Below are 17,665 nucleotides of genomic sequence, written 5' to 3' on the forward strand. Positions count from 1 at the left end.
ACAATTTAAAAAAACAATTGTCCTAGTGACCAGTGCACTCTGGAAATTACACTTGTGAGTAATAACACATTAATCGCGAGGGCGACAGTGGCTCAGGAGGTAGAGCAGTCGACTGGGGATTGGAAGGTCCCTGGTTCGAATCTGGCTCATCCTGGCAGAGTGTCGAAGTGTCCTTGAGCAAGACACTGAACCCCCAACAGCTCCCAGTGGCCAGTTGGTAAGCCTGTATAGCAGCCTCTGCCACTGGTAGGTAGACGTGAGGCATATAACTGTAAAGTGCTTTGAGTACTCAAATGAGTAGAAAAGCGCTATATAAATGCAGTCCATTTACCATTTACCATTTAATCGCGAGTCTCACAGTTACGGACGAATGTTGACTGGATTGAGGCCACAGTGTCTGCAGGAGGGGAGCCAGCTCGGGTGCCAGCGTTCAGCGCTCACCTGACAGCCCGAATCAGAGTCTTCACCGCTGGGATCACGTCCTCCATGGCCACGTCACAGTAAGACTTGTCCTCCGTGCTGTCCTCTCCCGTCCCCTCCACTGAGAGACGGAGAGAGAGAAAAGGAGAGAGAGAAAGATGGAGAGAAAGATGGAGAGAGCAAAATGGAAAGAGGGTGAGAGAAGGAAAGAGAGAGGAAAGTAAAGAGAAAGAGAATACCTGTAACATTGTAAATTGTAAATTTTAATCCTGACACAAATGACTGGCTAGAGGTACAGGGTGTATGGGGTTTGTAATATATACTGTTATAACACACAGGTTGCAGGTACAGGGTGTATGAGTATGTTATATATTGTTATAACACACAGGTTAGAGGTACAGTGCATAAAGGATGTGGGGTATTCGGCGTTTCGGTACCGTCAGCCGCGGGCCTGGGCTTGAGCCTCAGGGAGGTGCGGAACCGGGTGCGGTCGTTGAAGCTCCAGCTCTTCTGCACCTTGCCGGGGCTGGTGGCCTCGGGGACGTTTTCGGTGCTGGGGGAGCGCCGGACCCCCCCGGGGGGCAGCGGAGACGCCTTGCTGCGCGTCCCCTGGGACGAACGGGAGTTGTTCATCCGAATCCGGTCCCGGAACCCGATCTTCCCACTGCCACAAGAGGGCACACAATTAACCTGCCCCTTCTCTCTCAAACGCAGCCAGTGATCAGCATGAAGGCAGCAGGGTAGGGGGGAGAACAGGGGATCCTCTCCTTTAAACAGACTTTTACTGCAGAAATATTCTGTCTACGAAGCTCCCTTTGCTGCTGAGCTGCTCAGATCTACAGAACTATGATTTTTTAAATATTCTCACTCAAACTATTGTCTGCTTTAATTTCCAAAATTGTAACTAAAAATGCTTAACATTATTACTGCAACATCAACAGTTTTCTCTTCCCTTCTTATTATTTTTTTTCATTACAACATTTCCGTACTTGACTGGCACTTGCCCCCTACGGGGACTTAAGTCAGGTTCACATGTCTGTCTGAGGCTGTGAGGTTGAACACACTGTGCGAAGCGCTGACACAGATAAACATGGCCAAAACGCAGGCACTCAGGGGGACACAGACAGACAGACAGACAGACAGACAGGCGACCACACAGAGTCAGACAGATAAGATGGAGACAGGTAGAGAGATGCAGAGATTACACACAGGTGGGTTAGGCAGACAGAGCAAAGACTGAATCTGAGGGAGAGAGGGGAGAACCCTCTGAATACCTTTTGAATCCTTGAAGGTCCCCTGAAGGTGAATGTTTCGGACACATAATCCGTTCACCACAGTTCCTACCCAGTGTTGACTCCCAGACGGCTCACCAATAGAAATACATCTTCAGAGCCAACTAGTCACTCAAACTGCTCAAAGTACCACAACATACCCACCATAAGGTTGATGAGCTGCTGGTGATGAAATTTCACCCTCAGAAGGGGTCACGCAGATATCTGCGTAACATTTTCAGGACAACTATACCGTTTTCCATGAATGTTTCCATGATGGAAGTTTTTTAATGTAGGCTATGAAGCATCAATGTACAAACAATTAGGCAACTCAATTTGGCACAGGCACCCTCTGAGGCCAAGAGCACTGAATGACACCTTATTTGAGTCAGAATTAGTCAAAAACAGGTAGCCACTGACAAAAACAACCAATTATAAATTACATAATATACAGAGTACTTTGTCTTCTAATTAAATTGTATAACATTTCTCTTACTTTGACCAAAGACAATGGCCAAAGTCAGATGAACTTCTCTGACTTTGGCCATTGGAAGTGACCTTTCTGAGATTGTATTTCTCCTGTGATTTTTCAGTATTTTCAAGTAGGACCAATGATAGTGGGGAAGACACTGCAATTCCACGAGTCTCGGAGACTCCCAGTGCTAGACAGTGAGTGCAAAGAGTACACCAGGAACATCCTCCAGCCTGACCTAACTAAGAAACAACGTATATACAACGTAGAAACAACACAGAATCAATCCAGAATCACATCAGCAAGGGTGAGGCGTTGATCCTTGACAGTAGCTTTCCTGACCCGGGATACAACGCCACCTGTCTGAACATTTCACTGCCCGTCTGAACATTTCCTGAACTCTTCTCACCCTCCATAACCAGCTCCGAGAACGGCCTCCTGCTCTAACTTTTCACGGCCGCTTTTTCCTCTGCTGTTTGCAGCGCTCGTGAGATTGACTTTAGAACACTTTTCAGCCATCACGCCTGAGGGAGCGATGGCGTTGTTTACCGAGCTCACCGCCACATACTCTGTGTGCGTTTGGGCAGCCATTTAAATTAATATTTAAATAGCGCAGGAAGTATTAGCCGAAATAGCATTTCATTTTCGATTTGAAACGCTCAAGTCGCTTTTTTTGTGGGGAGGGGTGGAGGAATTAGTCCTTTTACATGCAAACAGGGAGTTAAAAAAATGCACAAAACGAATGGGCATGCATTAAGGTTCCTGAAAATCCTCCAGGGGTTGCAAAACTAAAAGTCGTATCTGCAGAAAACATGCAATGACATTTTCCGGGAGCACTTTTACTCCAAAAATGACAGAAACCAATATGATTCGGCTGGGGAAACACCAGATCACGCAGGACAAAAAGACTGACCCCCCTTCCTTTTTAAACCAAAACACGTGATGAAACTTCTTCATGTAAGCTTCAGATTTAATTCTGCAAAACAAAATCTCCCCAAACTACAGTATACACATGCAAAAAGAAAAAAAAAATTGAAGCCAACTTTTCATAAAAGACAGAAGGGCAACCCACAAGAGCAGGCAAATCATGGATTTCTAGTGCATATTTTAACATCAACCAGTCACACATGCAACCTTTTCAAAGCCTTGCCTTGCTGAAGAACAAATATTGGATAAAGCTGGTAGGGTACAGTAACCTAGTACCTCTTAACTGATATTTTACATTCCTGTTCTTCGAGTTCAAACGTAAAGTCAAGGGAACAGAGCCGAACATTCCTTATTCCTCAGTTCAGCATCAATGGGAGTCACAAATAAAACATTCAAAAATGATGTTATGGGTTTAATGTTGCTCATACGTTTAGTCCTTTAATGATGATGTCATGTTTTATTTGTGACACACAGAACTAACGAGGCCAGGCACAAGCAAAAATGCTTCATTCAAACTCCATTGACCACGTTCCGGTTACCAAACTTTTTTCATTGTAATGAACCGGCAGCAAGAGGTGCAACAAAAACTGAACCGCAAGGGTCTTGAATATCACACACAACAGAGTGAAATTCAAAGTTTTTTGGTCCATAAGAGGAATGGTGCCTCCATTTTCAGAGATATGCAGGTTCCACTGATCAGTTAAAAGCACACTGAATCACTTTTGCCTGTCCACCCTGGTTTCTCTAGCTGGGGGAACTGGTAGCTGCCATCCCTTTTGGACCAAAAGGCTTTGAAACATCATGGTTGCAGGATCAGTCCGGGGGAGGGGAAGGGGGGTGGGGCCGTGCCCAGTGCACAGGCGCATCACCATGGATACCTCTGCTTGACTCGGCCAGCGTGAATCCGGAAGAGACCCCGCTTTTTACAAATGAGCTGACTGAGGAGACACACAAGGCACAGGGAGACAGTGTGAAGGGCGGGGCTTAGGGAGGTGGGGGGGCGTGGTTCAGGCAGGTGAGGGCGTGGCCTGGGAGGTGGTCAAGAAAGAGTAGCGGCAACGCTGGTCAGGGCTGTGGGTCATACAGGTGGGAAAAAAGGGGAAAGGTGGGGCACAGTAGCTCTGATGGATGAGGGGTGTGGTTGGATGAGGGGCGTGGTTGACTCAGATGACAGATGATTCTAATGACAGTAAGAGGTGTGGTTCAGAAAGGTGAAAAAAAAGTACACCTGTCATAAAGGTGATGAGTAGGGCAATATCAAGATGGGAGAAGAGACAGCAGGGAGTGGAGAACAGAAGGAGAGAGTGTGACTGTGTGTGTGTGTGTGTGTGTGTGTGTGACTGTGTGTGTGTGTGACTGTGTGTGTGTGTGTGTGGGGCTGTGGCCAGGTAAACGCTCAGCATGCATGAACAGTGAGTGGTAAAGGCATCTACTCCTCAGACCGTCTCCTTCCTGCTAAAACCAGCTGATATCAGGCTCCTACTTTTCGGCTTCTTGGGAGGTAAAGTATATAATATGTGCCTGGGTGAAAATTCAGATTGATCCATTATATTAGCTTTTACTGTTAGCTTTGATAGCCTTTAGGAGAAAAAAAAAAACAACAAACGATGCCAGTGAATATGTTTAAATGCCTCCATGGAAAACATCAACCACTCACCTCACTCCTTCACAAAGATTTAGCATATCAACAGATCTATAAAATACCCGTACACAGGAAAAAAAAAAAAAAAAAAATCAGACAAGGACGCACCTCTCAAAGAACATAATCTCACCCAGACGGCAAAACTGCAAAGGTTAGGTAAAAACAAAAAAAAAAAAATTAAAACCAATCAATCCACCCAAGTGCTGTTGAACAAACCTGCAGGTGACTTCCTCCCTCCTGAAAACAGGAATGATGGCAGAGAGGATGGGGGGAGAGAGAGAGAGAGAGAGAAAGGAGAAAGAGAGAATGCAGGCGATGAATGAAGGTAGTGAAGGGGAGATGACATGGAAGGGGGATGGGGGCGGGGGACGGGGGGGAGACATCCGAAAACTTGGTCCCGAGCGACGGCGGGGGGCGACACAACAAGAAACAGAGAACAGCACGCGAACAGAGGGGGTTATTGACAGCTTGTTAGGTCACACGCGCGTCCACTTCCTGCAGAAGCGGTGGGCCAGGATGCTGCGGTCGAGGGCGTTCGGTGCTCTGCGCCGAGCGGGCTGGTCGTGGGCGCGGCAGCGCATTGAAACGTATGTTCTATTTACTTTGATAAACACAGCACATGGTGGGAAGACTTTGCACATTCTCTGACAGAGACACTCACAGAAGAAAAAGGAATTGGGTTACAGAGCAGTTAAATTTTAAAATAATACTGCAGTACCCTGCTTACTGAACCCACCCCAGGCCTGGCCCAGGTCTTAGAGTGTGAGCTGAGTGAGAGCTGGGTGTGTGTGTGTGCGCGCACGTGTGTGTGTGCATGTGAGTACACGTAAATGTAAGCCCTGGGTGCATGGCACAGACCGTGGCAATTGCATACCTGTCCCCCGACAGGTAGGGGGAGCTGTAGGGCTTGAGCCCGGACAGAAGGGTGTGGTAGGAGTTGTGAAGGACCTTCTTGGCGCTACGCTGTCGCTGCAGGTGACTGAACAGCAGAGTCAGTTCTCTGACCCACGTTCACAAAAAAAAAAAAAAATACACACACACACACACACACACACACACACACAATGAAAGAAAACAAAACTCAGAACAGAAGTCCAAATCCAAAAGGTTTTTAAAAAGACAGGGAGGATTTCCAATGCTGATGATCCTCTATACCCGTCCTTCATTAGAGAATATTTACAGTTTCAATAACACTCAGACTCAGCCTGTGTTTACAACAATATTAATATTGCATCTCTCAGGAAACTGACAATTTCCTCACTTTCAAAATCCGGACTCCCCATCTTTTTAAACAAATAAAAATTTGTTAAATTAATGTTAAACATTGTGTACAATAATTGTAAACAGAAAACAAAGCCAAACAATAAAAAAGAAAATGCATTGTTCTGTTACTGATATACCAGTCTTCTAAGGTCACCTTTCGGTAGAGTATCTTTGGTTTGAAAGCAGTGTGTGTGTGTGTGTGTGTGTGTGTGTGTGTGTGTGAGTGATGGCACAAGGAATGCCTATGTCTCATATTCATGACATAAACAAGGTGATGACATCAGTGAGAGTTATGACATGGATCAGTGGTCTCCACATATCTTAAGCTCTGGCGTGAGACTGGAAAAAAAGTGAATTTCTTTCCCTCATCGGAGCAAGAATCATTTAAAACTCCATTATCCGCTTTCCTTAAATAACTCTGGAATCATCCCCATCCATTTTTGAAATGAACACCTGCAAGGCTGTAATTAGCATCTTCATTAAATCTGGGGGATAAAAGCGGTCAAAGGTGATCTGCTTTAATGTGGTCCTTCCGCCTGATCCATGAGGACACTGCAGATCTGTGACGCATTGGTCAGGATCGTGGGCGAGTGACCGGCCATGACTGTCACAGCTCAGGGATGAATCAGGTGAAAGACCTGTGATTACAGCTGCTTTGACTCATATTAAAGGTCAAAGGTCTCCGAATATACACGGTCAGCCTCACCCATAAATTGACTTCATTTGAACAGATTTTCACAAGGTCAAGAGCATTCAGCCAGGACCTTTAGATCTCATCCGTTTCTAAACCAGAGACCACTGGGACTATCATGTCATTAGTGTTTATGTATTTTACCTCATCAAAATGAGGACATGGACTGACATGTAATCGAGCAGAGACAACGGATGCAGTTGAAAAGTTGTAACGTGTGTAAGCCGCTCTGGATAAGAGCATCTGCTAAATGACATTAATGTAACGGCATGTAATAATGATGTGTGAATGAGTAGAGACAATGCAGAGAATTGGCCACCATGATGTACAGCACGTTCCCCAAGAGATGCGGCCCACACTGCACTGGTGTGGGACTGCCGGCAGGTAGAAGCAGAATACTTACCTGAATGACGGTAGCATGCTGTCGTAGAAGTACCAGGTAGCTGTGAGATAGGAGTGCTGAGCATCGGTGGAGTAGAGACGCCAGGCAGCCTGCAGAGATGCACACACACACACACACACACACACACACACACACACACACACACACACACGCATGAACACATGCACGCACAGCTAAATATAGTGCTTCAACAGAAGTGCACAACACAATCTGGAAGCAGGACAGGCTGAGAGGACCCATATGTTAGGGACCCGCAGCTGCTGAAACTGCTGTGCTGTTAAGTTGCTAAGATTCAGTTGAGTTCTTTATTCTAACACCAGCGGTGCTGCAGGGGCCCTGGATCCTTCCTTTAAGAACTCAGCCCACGTGATCAGTGTCCCGAGATCTGCTCCCAAACACTTGGCTTCACAGTAACAACCAGCACATCAACTGAGCTGAGCTCTGAGCTGGCCCGGTGCAGTCCCCTGTGGATGAGGTCATGACCTGGATGACCTCTGTGGGTGAGTGGCACTTTGCTGTCCCCTAAGGATGAGGTCATAACCTGGATTGACCTCTGTAGGTGAGTTGTACCTTCACTGTCCCCTGTGGATGAGGTCATCACCTGGATTGACCTCTGTAGGTGAGTTGTACCTTCACTGTCCTGTGTGGATGAGGTCATCACCTGTATGAGATTGGCTGCTGGGGTCCGTCTCTTCTCAAAGTGCTTCTGCCTGTGCTGCTCCTGCACTTTCAGCGCAAAGCCAGAGCCAAGGATTCCCTAGAGAGGGAGAGACAGTGAGCCCGGCACTGATTCCACCAGAGAAAGCTCTTAGCCTGACCTTTCTGTATGCACTCTTGTAAGTCGGCCCAGGTAAAAAAACACTGCTAAATGGCTAAATGTAAGCGTAGTAGGAGAGACCGAGGCATGAGCCAATGGGAGGGACTCACCGCGGGCAGGGCGAAGAAGGACACGCCCAGCAGAGCAAACCCTGCAGCCAGCAGCCTGCCCAGCCAGGTACGCGGAGTCTTGTCCCCATAACCGATTGTGGTGAGAGTGATCTGCGGACATACAAGTGCATGCGCACACACACACACACACACACACACACACACACACACACACACACGACACACAAGAGTGAAGCATGAGTGCAGACACACACACGCATGCACACAGAGGTGCATGCGCGCGCACACACACACACACGGCGTGCACACACACACGCACGCATGCACGTGCACACACACATACACACACACACACGCATGCACACGCACGCACACACACGCACGCACACACACGCACACACACACACAAATACACACACACAAATACACACACACACACACACACACAAAGGGAAGTGGAAGAGGGAAAGAGACAGACACAGGATAATGAATCGGATGGCGCAGAAAGGGATGAAGAAGGATCCACTGAATTATTCAACTGCTGTAGGCTTAGAGAGGAGCAACAAACTGAAGACCTCAGTTGCCTTCAGCGCGAGTCAGTCAGTCGGATGGACTATCTGTGCAGTACTCACAGTTCCCCACCAGAGGGAGTCGGCATAGGTGGAGAACTCGGAGTTGTTGTCCTTCTCTGCCAGGTACACTAAAAACGAGGCAAAGATCAGGACCAGGAAGCCGATGTACCAGGCTGTGATGAGCTCCTGAGAACGAGGAGAGAAAAGCAGCACGTTCTTCATCGTCGTCATCGTCACTCTCATCATGAACATGATCATCACCATCACCATCATCATGATCATCGGTACCCTGATCATCTCTCAGGTCACAGTATGCAAAGGGCTCAGTGACCTAAAAAAGGCTATTTTGCACGGGTACGTTTTTACCTCGCTATTGGCCTAAATGGGCCATGGCATCACCTTGTGGTGTATGTATGCAGCTAGTCCTCACAGCGGTGTGGATGCATGAAGGACGTCTCCTAACCTAGCAGTGGATGTATATGGGGCATTTCCAAACCTCACAGCATATGGGACATGTTCTCACCTTAATGTGTATGCGTATAAGGCATGTCCTAGCTTACCTGTGTGTGTTTGTGAGGTCAGCTCTGACCTTGCCATGGGTATTTATGGGAAGTGTTTCACCTGTTTTCACCACTGTGGGTATATATGAGGCTTTCTCACCTTGCTGTATCTGTATACAGGGGTGTGTGCTCACCTTGCTGTGGGTGTGTAAGGGGCGTGTCCTCACATTGCTGTGGGTGTGTAAAGGGGGCGTATCCTCACCTTGCTGTGTGTGTATAAAGGGTGTGTCCTCACCTTGCTGTGGGTGTATAAAGGGTGTGTCCTCACCTTGCTGTGGGTGTGTAAGGGGCGTGTCCTCACCTTGCTGTGGGTGTGTAAGGGGCGTGTCCTCACGTTGCTGTGGGTGTGTAAAGGGGGCGTATCCTCACCTTGCTGTGTGTGTATAAAGGGTGTGTCCTCACCTTGCTGTGGGTGTATAAAGGGTGTGTCCTCACCTTGCTGTGGGTGTGTAAGGGGCGTGTCCTCACCTTGCTGTGGGTGTGTAAAGGGGGCGTATCCTCACCTTGCTGTGGGTGTATAAAGGGTGTGTCCTCACCTTGCTGTGGGTGTATAAAGGGTGTGTCCTCACCTTGCTGTGGGTGTGTAAGGGGCGTGTCCTCACCTTGCTGTGGGTGTGTAAGGGGCGTGTCCTCACCTTGCTGTGGGTGTGTAAGGGGCGTGTCCTCACCTTGCTGTGGGCGTGTCAGGGGCGTGTCCTCACCTTGCTGTGGGCGTACACCACGGAGCCCAGCAGCTTCCAGGTGCCGCCCCGCCGGTCCATTCGCACCATACGCAGGATCTGCAGGAACCGCATGCTGCGCAGCGCCGACGTGGCGAAGATGTTGCCCTGCGTGCCGGCCGCGATCACCGCCACCGACGCCACGAACACGATGAAGTCTGCGCGCAGAGAGACGGCTTACTGCGCGCCGACGCACACGCTCAAAACTCACATACACAAACACACATGCATGTACTAATGCTGACCTGTTAGACAAACACATACCCACACACACACACACACACACACACACACACACACACACACAAAGGAAATCCGCAGTACACATATATGCAAATTAAGGAAAATCTGTCTAACAAACAGGTACACACACTGAGACTCCACTGCTAAACCAGCTAGACTAATATTAAGGAAAACCTGTCTTGTGCAAACAAGTTAAGGACATCATGTCTAACACACAGACGCATGCACACCTGAACATCCCCGGCACACTCATACCTATAACGCAGAAGGGCTTCCTGGCGAATCGCAGACGGCCCTGCCAGCCTCTGTATCGACAGCAACATCCTGCAGCCCACACCCTCACTATGTACTCCAACCCGAACACCACGATCATCACGAACTCCTGTAGAGGGCGACAGTGAGAAAGAAGCAGTCAGGCAAGTACATTAAAACAACATCAATCTCCTGTAGAGGGTAGTGGGAGGGGAAGAGATCTGCTATCTGACCTTTGGGAGAGGCAATAATAACACAATCCAATGCAACAAGTTCCTCCAAGGTGACAGAAATCCTGTTGACAGGGAGTGGGGGTGTCGTTTCTAACAAGGTCCTCTAGAGGGCGAAAGTGAGGAGGGGGCAGAACGACATTTAACCAGTCTCGACATGTCTTACATATAAAAGTTTGTCTGCAACAATTATTTTATGACAGCAGCAGTTATTGTATTGGATAAGCATACCAATTGTGGGTTGCGTAATGTACATGATTTTGTGACAGATCTCTGTATTGGTCCCTGACATTTTTACTGGATGCAAAGAAAGAAATTAAGCAGGACAGAAAGGGAAAAAAGTATGGAGACAACATGAAGTGGAAGACACCATTGACTACAATGGAATGACATGTATTTTTTTTTAAACTCTGAAGTGATATTTGCACATTGATGTGGATGATATGATACACCACATTCACAAATTATAATGTTTAGATTTTTGTATATTTCCACTACATGATTCATTGGTGATTCATTTTCAAGCCTTTTTCAGAAGAGGAAGTGGGCCTCTACAAGGGTTGGACTGATAACATTAGACATTGTCATAATTCAAGATCTCATCTGTATGTTTTTCATGGTTGTGTCAACAAAAAAATCACTGTAATCAATTCAAGAATGTGTATTTACCACAGTAAACTGTGACCTGCGATCAACTTGTGTGCTAGTTGGGAGATGAAGCCAAACTAGTAGCGCAAAGAATGTTCTTTTATTCCTCTTGTATTGGCCTCACTGGGCTAAGCAGGCTGAGGAAAACAGTACATGTTTTCTGGAACCCAATCCGAACAGCTGAGGGAGTGAGCGAAATACTGTACATAGAATCGCCACCGGGCATCACCACATGTGACCAGCAGTGGAGGGCGTCACATTACACTGTAACCGATTGTCATAACAGAGGGACGGGGTGTGGAAAGTTTGACGATCGGGGTGTTTACGCGTGACCCCGATTAGATACGGCTGCATACGGATTAGATTGAGATTGGACGGAGGAACGGACAGTCGTGTGCCAAAAAAAACCCCCCCAAAAAACAAACAACTGCAGCCTAATGGAGATTTTTGGGTTCAAACATGATGACATTTGACACCAACGCTGTTGCCCATCGACTTCATGTCAGGCAGGAATACCAAAAAACTTTCAATATCACTCACAAATTTACAGTCGTTTTTCAGCTGGCATTGCTCGGACCAGGCACAGCAGTGACAACAGTGTCCTCAACAAATAAGCAGGCCCAACTGGTACCTTTGTTATTTATTCAACTTAAAACTTCAACTCAAAAATAAAGTTTACAATTTTTGAGATTCACTGTTATTCTTTATTGTCACGTTACTCCAGCCCAAATGTAAGCAATACAACAATTTAGTGATAATCTTAAGTGAGTCGTCACCCTGTGCTGATAATATCACGCATCACAGCGTTTAACCAGGACAACAGTTTTGATAGTTTTGATATCGCTGAACTGTAACCTTTTCTGCTTTATTTACCCCACTGTTTTGGGCACCGGGCTTCATCCAGCTGTTTTCCACTGTGTGAGGCACTGCTGTTCTTTGAAGCGTTTCCCTCCGGTGATTGTTCGTTTGCTTTCTGACCGAAGGCTATCCTTGTTGTTGATCATTCTTCTTTTTTTTTTGTGTGTTGACATTTTGCAAAGCTCTTCAGTAGTTAGTATTAATGGCCATGCCAGTAAAACACATTCAAGAGCAAGGAGGTGGGGTTCTGATTAGGAGAGAGAGAGACGGAGAGGGTAGACTAAAGAAATCATTAATAGACAGCGTCTGACCATTAAAGGAGGGAGAGAGACAGCCAGCCTCCATTACCTCCTTCGAAAGCACGCGGTTACTGAGTGTACGATTATGGGATGGCAGTTAAGATTAGTGGATCATATCCGAGATTTCCTGCACACTCAACAACACCTGAATCCGCCCTTTCTGCTTACTCAGCTGTTTTTGACTCCCTGAGAGCTCCTCAGACTAACAGCATACACACACTACAGGGGGGGGGTGGGGGGGGGGGGGGGGGGGGGGGGGGGGGGGGGGGGGGCAGCAACCTTCCACACCCACAGAGACATGAGACATGGCTCTAAACAAATTCAACCTTTCAGAAAACAATGAGGTATAAACACGGGCCTCGTGTCATGAAGGTCTATTATAGTACCACAAACATCCACAGTCCAGATGTTTAAGAATTGCTGCGTATTTTCAATTACCTCATAACCTTCTCACAGCAAGCTTTGCTGTAACAGTGTGGTACAACTTTAAATCTACGTTGTGAGAATCATAGCTAATTTTATTAACTCAGGACATGGGACATGTGACATAGAATGCTACTTTCCAATCCAATGAAAGGCCCTGCTCACCAGCACACACCATCATGTGACCATTTGATTTGGTCACAGGTAGGCAGAGAGATATTCTCTTTGCTAACCAATGGAGCAGCTGGGGACACAGAGGGGGTGCAGATGGAGAGATTAGGTGGATGGGAGTTTGGCAGGGGAGTGGGGTCAGGGGTCTGCCTTGTACTACATCAATCTGCCATTTGGAATGTTGCCAAGCAACAAAACTTCCAAATCAACTTTCACTTTACACCAGCCGTCTCTGATTGGCTCCGTTGCAGAAATTTAACTGTCAACTGTCAAATCTGGTCAGAGTGAGGGGATACCAAGGGATAAGGCAGAACAAAGGCTCATGTCTCAAAAACTGTACACCACAGCTCTTAGATGAAGGCATTGTGAGAATATGCACAAAATTTCCTACCATTTGATATCTAATTTATGCCTACAGATCCAGAAAAGAGGGAGAAATGGCAGTTTGAAAAGTTTGTGACAGAAGAGGTTTGGTGGATGTGGGCTGGTTGGTGGGTTGGTGATGGGTACAGCAGACTGGGAGAGCTGGCGCTTTGAACTGGTGAGGACAGGGGGTATGTTAAATAAAGGGGCTGATGTGTTAAATTGGGAGGGGGGGGCTAGTGTGTTATTGTTAGATTTAGAGTGTGAGGCTGTTATGTGATGCCTGGAACACCCAGTGAAATTTTTTGAAAATATACGGCGAGGGAGTCACAGTGTTTATTTAATAACTCAGGGCTGACACAGCACACAAGTTCTGAAACTGGGGAGCAGTGGTGTGTGTCACCGTCTTAGAACGGGGCTATTATTAGTCAACTACAGGCCGGTGTGTCAGACATCAGCTGGGGAAGGAATGGCGTATTAGGAGTCCAGTTTTCACTGTGTCTTGACCTGATGAGTTCACTCTCTGGGTCTGACACAGGAGGAACAAAATGAGGAGCATATAACAGCAGGACTAAGTTCGTATAAAAAAAAAAAAGAAAAAAAAAAAACAGGTAGGGGTGAAGACCGAGAGGTCTGGGGTTCAGAGCCAGCACTCTGAGCTCTTACCAGGATGAAGAGCCCCTCGTTGGCGAATTTCTGATGGTCGGGGATGGTGGAGAAGACAGACAGCACCAGACAGCTGAACACCAGCAGGAAACTGGAACAGACAGACAGACAAACAGACACGGATCAATACGCATGGCACACACAGAGGGGACTGCTGGATGGCCACACGTTAGACAGATTAAATACACAGGCCATGGAAGGGAACCAGCCCACACACACCTGGAGGAGAAAAAAAAAAACAGCGGAAACAGCGCAAAGGAAAACAAAGCTAAAGGAATGGGATGGGGGAGAGGAAGAGTCTCCAGGCTGAGTGATGAGAACAGCACTCGGATGCTGGCACAGAGAAGGCAGCCCTTATTCCTTCTGGCAAGGCTCCCCGAAACACACAGATGCACTTAATCACCCCGCTATGGCCGCGCGTGAGAGAACGTCCGGCACGCCGATTCGGAAAATTGAGGGGATGAGCTGCCCATTACAAGCTGCGCACGTCCCGGCCAACCCCCGAGAACAAACACTGAATCCCTGGGAACAAACCCCCCACCCCCATCCCCCCGAAAACTACCCGTCTCCCCACCCCCCCACAACTTACCCTTCCCTCCCCACACCACCAAAACCTACCCACACCCCCTACTCCTCAAACCTACGCTTCTCCCCACCCCCCAAAACCTACCCCACCGCGTCACGCCCCAAACCCACCCCCCAAACCTATCCCCCCACCCCCACCCCCGCCCCCCCCCACCCCTCCCCCCCGGATCTGCGGTCACGTGACCTTCTCCGGGTGTTGATGTTGCCAGAGGAAGCTCTCTGGGGCGAGACACACGGCGGAAGCCTCACACCTCGGGCAGTGTGAGCATGCCCAGCCAGACCCGGCCCAGCAGCTGCAGCTGCAGCTGTAGCCAACACGCCCGCCTGGCTCTCGCTAACGCAGCGAGGTCTCTGACAGAGCCCGACTCACAACGCGGCCCCCTCACAGGCAGACTGACAGGGGCGAAGCTGCACCACCATCTTTAATCCCCCCCCCCGCCCGTCACTCACATCTCATTTTACACTTACCGTGCAAGGTGGCCGCGAGATCGATCCTTCTAAATAAATAAATAAGTAAATAAAAACAACAAGAGAAATGAAGCTCAGTCCTGTTTGGCGTTTTACTGGCCTATCGACACACCTCCTGCCACCTTACCATCCCCCGGCTCCGTTCGGCTGAGGGGGATCGTTAATGCTCACGGCAATTAAAACTGTCAAGATACAGTAACAGGAACGAGGATAATGCTGTCACAGCACTGTGCTCACAGTAACAGATCAGAGTCAGGGGAAAGAGTGGGGCAGCGAGGAAAAGAAAGAAAGAGAGAGAGAAAGAGAGAGAGAGGTCAGGGAAGGAGATGAGAGAGGACTGGTCCAACATGTTCATGTTGCAAAACGCTTTGGTGATTGCTGTCATGCTAATAAAGCCAGTTTAAGATCTTGACTCTTTTGGGCAAGGGAGAGAGAGAGAGGGAGAGAGAGAGAAGGGAGCAATAAAGCATTCCTTCATTATTCTCCACCATTAAAGAGGGAAATCTGATGACAATGCACACCAATGAGACCTCCACACAGGTTGTCTGTGTTATCCAGTTCTACAAAATCTCATAGCTCATAGCTGGCTGCCTGAATTTGACATCACCTGACACTGAAAATGAAAAAAACATATATTTTCATTTGAAAGTAATCCTCCTCTGCGAATCTACCATTAATTCTCTTTTTTGTACTCATAAAAATATTGGAAGAAATATTTTGGAAAAAAATGGAAGCCAAATTTTTTGCAGAATAAAAATGTAATTTAAAAAAACACCTTATGATAACAATGTTCAAATGTTTGTATGTATTTTTCTACATCTTATAGGATAAAGTCCATATGGCTATGGATCATGAGGCTACAGAGAGCTTTTGATTGGCTCAACATCAGTGATTGACAGGACATGACAGCCCCACCTATAATGAAGCCTCACTCTCCCTTCACCGGTCAGCTCAAAGCCGGCGCTAGCAGGAAACAATGAGGGATGACTAGTGTCCTCTTAAAAAAGCCAAAAACAACACAACCAACCCACAGAGGCAGACGTGTGTGTGGGCGGCTCCTGAAGGAGCAGTCTATTCTAGGTCAGGTTCTGCTGGCTACAGGACAGTGTGGACAGGGGAGCGTTCTGACCGGCAGAGGAGGCCGGCGGTCACCGAGCGCGAGCCCGTTAACGCAGCCGACCGCAGGGCCCCGCGCAGACAACCGCGTCAATAACACGCGCGTCTGGAGACGCCCCGTCTGGGGTAAGCCAGCTCCACGTCTCCGAGCGGCGGGGCGAGCCGCAGAGCTGCTCTCCAGACGCCGGCCCACGCCGAAAACCTCAACCGAGGAACCTCAGTCAACAGGAAGCCGCGGCCCTGCCCTGACGTTACCATTAACTCACAGCCCGTTCTGCCAGAGAGGAGATGAGGCAGCGCAGGGGAAAGAGGGAGCTGTGTTAACGTGTGTGTGTGCGTGTGTGTATGTGCGCGTGTGTATGTGTGTGCATGTGCGTGTGTGCCTGTGTATGTGTGTGCGTGTGTGCGCGTGTGCGTGTGTGTGTGTGTATGCCTGCACATCTGTGGCTGTTTATCAAAGAAAGCTGGGATGAGAGGGTCTTGAGCAAGATTACCTTTATGTTCAGGGCCGACATTATTTAACCCTATACAGAGCATACAGTGCTGCTATATATTTATACAACTGAGCAACCACTGGGGGATTTTGAATCAATACCTCAAGGTGCAACTGCACATGTATGTAAAACGTATGACCCACAGGTCAGGTCCCGAACCGTGGTTTCCCTTAGCTGAGGGCACCTTCAAACACTCATTCGCTAGCTAGCGCCAAATTAAGAATGAAAGAGGAAATTGTAATATTTAAATTCTACATCAGCAGGTGTGGGAGCACCCAATGTCCCCCAAGGCCTGCTCCATCTGTTCCCTCTACGCTATTGATCAGAATAAAGAGTAAACTGATCTCAGAACAGAACACCGACACCGAAAGCAAACACCAGCACTAATTCATCAGTATCCCAATGGGAGAATAGCAAGATTTAAAAACAAAAAAAAAAGAAAAACACTAAGAACGCTTAGTTTTTCCAGACGAAAATCTATAGTTAGAAAAAATGATGAACTGGGTAAAAAGACAGACACATCGGAGCATGAAATGTCCATGTAGAAGAGGTCGCATTTCAGCTGATGGGCCGATTTTAACCCCCCGTCCCCGCCCCGCTCGTAGAAAAGTCAATTAAAATAAAACTCAGAACAACGCAGGAAAAAAACTAAACCTCAAAATCAGCAGCTTTTGTCTCTGGAGGTCAAATGAAAGCCCCCTCGTCAGTGATTTTTAGTCCAGTTCCAACAAAGCTAATATCTTAATAATCGCCCAGCGTCCTGTAAACTGAGTCTGTCTGCGAGAGGATACTGATACCATGGCCTGACAGAGCTGGACACGTGGGGCCTTCAGTTTAACAACAGGAGGGAACAATTACTACTCTACTGAATGAACGATGCCTCAGCTTTCCCGAGACTGAACTCTGGAGGGGTACCTGTATCCTTCTGGGGGCACGTCAGAACGTCTAACGTGTAAAAGCACGAGGATACATCCGACAACACGCAGCTTGCCCTCAGTTGCTACAAAACACCGCACCTGAG

The 17,665-nt window shown here is 47.8% G+C and overlaps 1 protein-coding gene across 1 annotated transcript in view; it reads right to left on the minus strand.

The window, feature by feature from the left end:
- The window catches only part of LOC118796565 (potassium voltage-gated channel subfamily KQT member 4), a 56,696-nt gene that overhangs the window by 8,314 nt on the left and 30,717 nt on the right, over nt 1-17,665 (minus strand). Inside the window, exons 2-11 of the mRNA XM_036555520.1 lie at nt 13,982-14,072; nt 10,327-10,453; nt 9,811-9,986; nt 8,610-8,735; nt 8,017-8,127; nt 7,751-7,846; nt 7,090-7,178; nt 5,607-5,732; nt 858-1,084; nt 442-541 (exon numbers count right to left, since the gene is read on the minus strand). Coding sequence (XP_036411413.1) covers nt 442-541; nt 858-1,084; nt 5,607-5,732; nt 7,090-7,178; nt 7,751-7,846; nt 8,017-8,127; nt 8,610-8,735; nt 9,811-9,986; nt 10,327-10,453; nt 13,982-14,072 — 1,269 coding nt within the window. The remainder of the gene's footprint in view (nt 1-441; nt 542-857; nt 1,085-5,606; nt 5,733-7,089; nt 7,179-7,750; nt 7,847-8,016; nt 8,128-8,609; nt 8,736-9,810; nt 9,987-10,326; nt 10,454-13,981; nt 14,073-17,665) is intronic.

This window comes from Megalops cyprinoides, chromosome 21 (genome assembly GCF_013368585.1).
Source record: "Megalops cyprinoides isolate fMegCyp1 chromosome 21, fMegCyp1.pri, whole genome shotgun sequence".
Lineage (NCBI taxonomy): Eukaryota > Metazoa > Chordata > Actinopteri > Elopiformes > Megalopidae > Megalops > Megalops cyprinoides.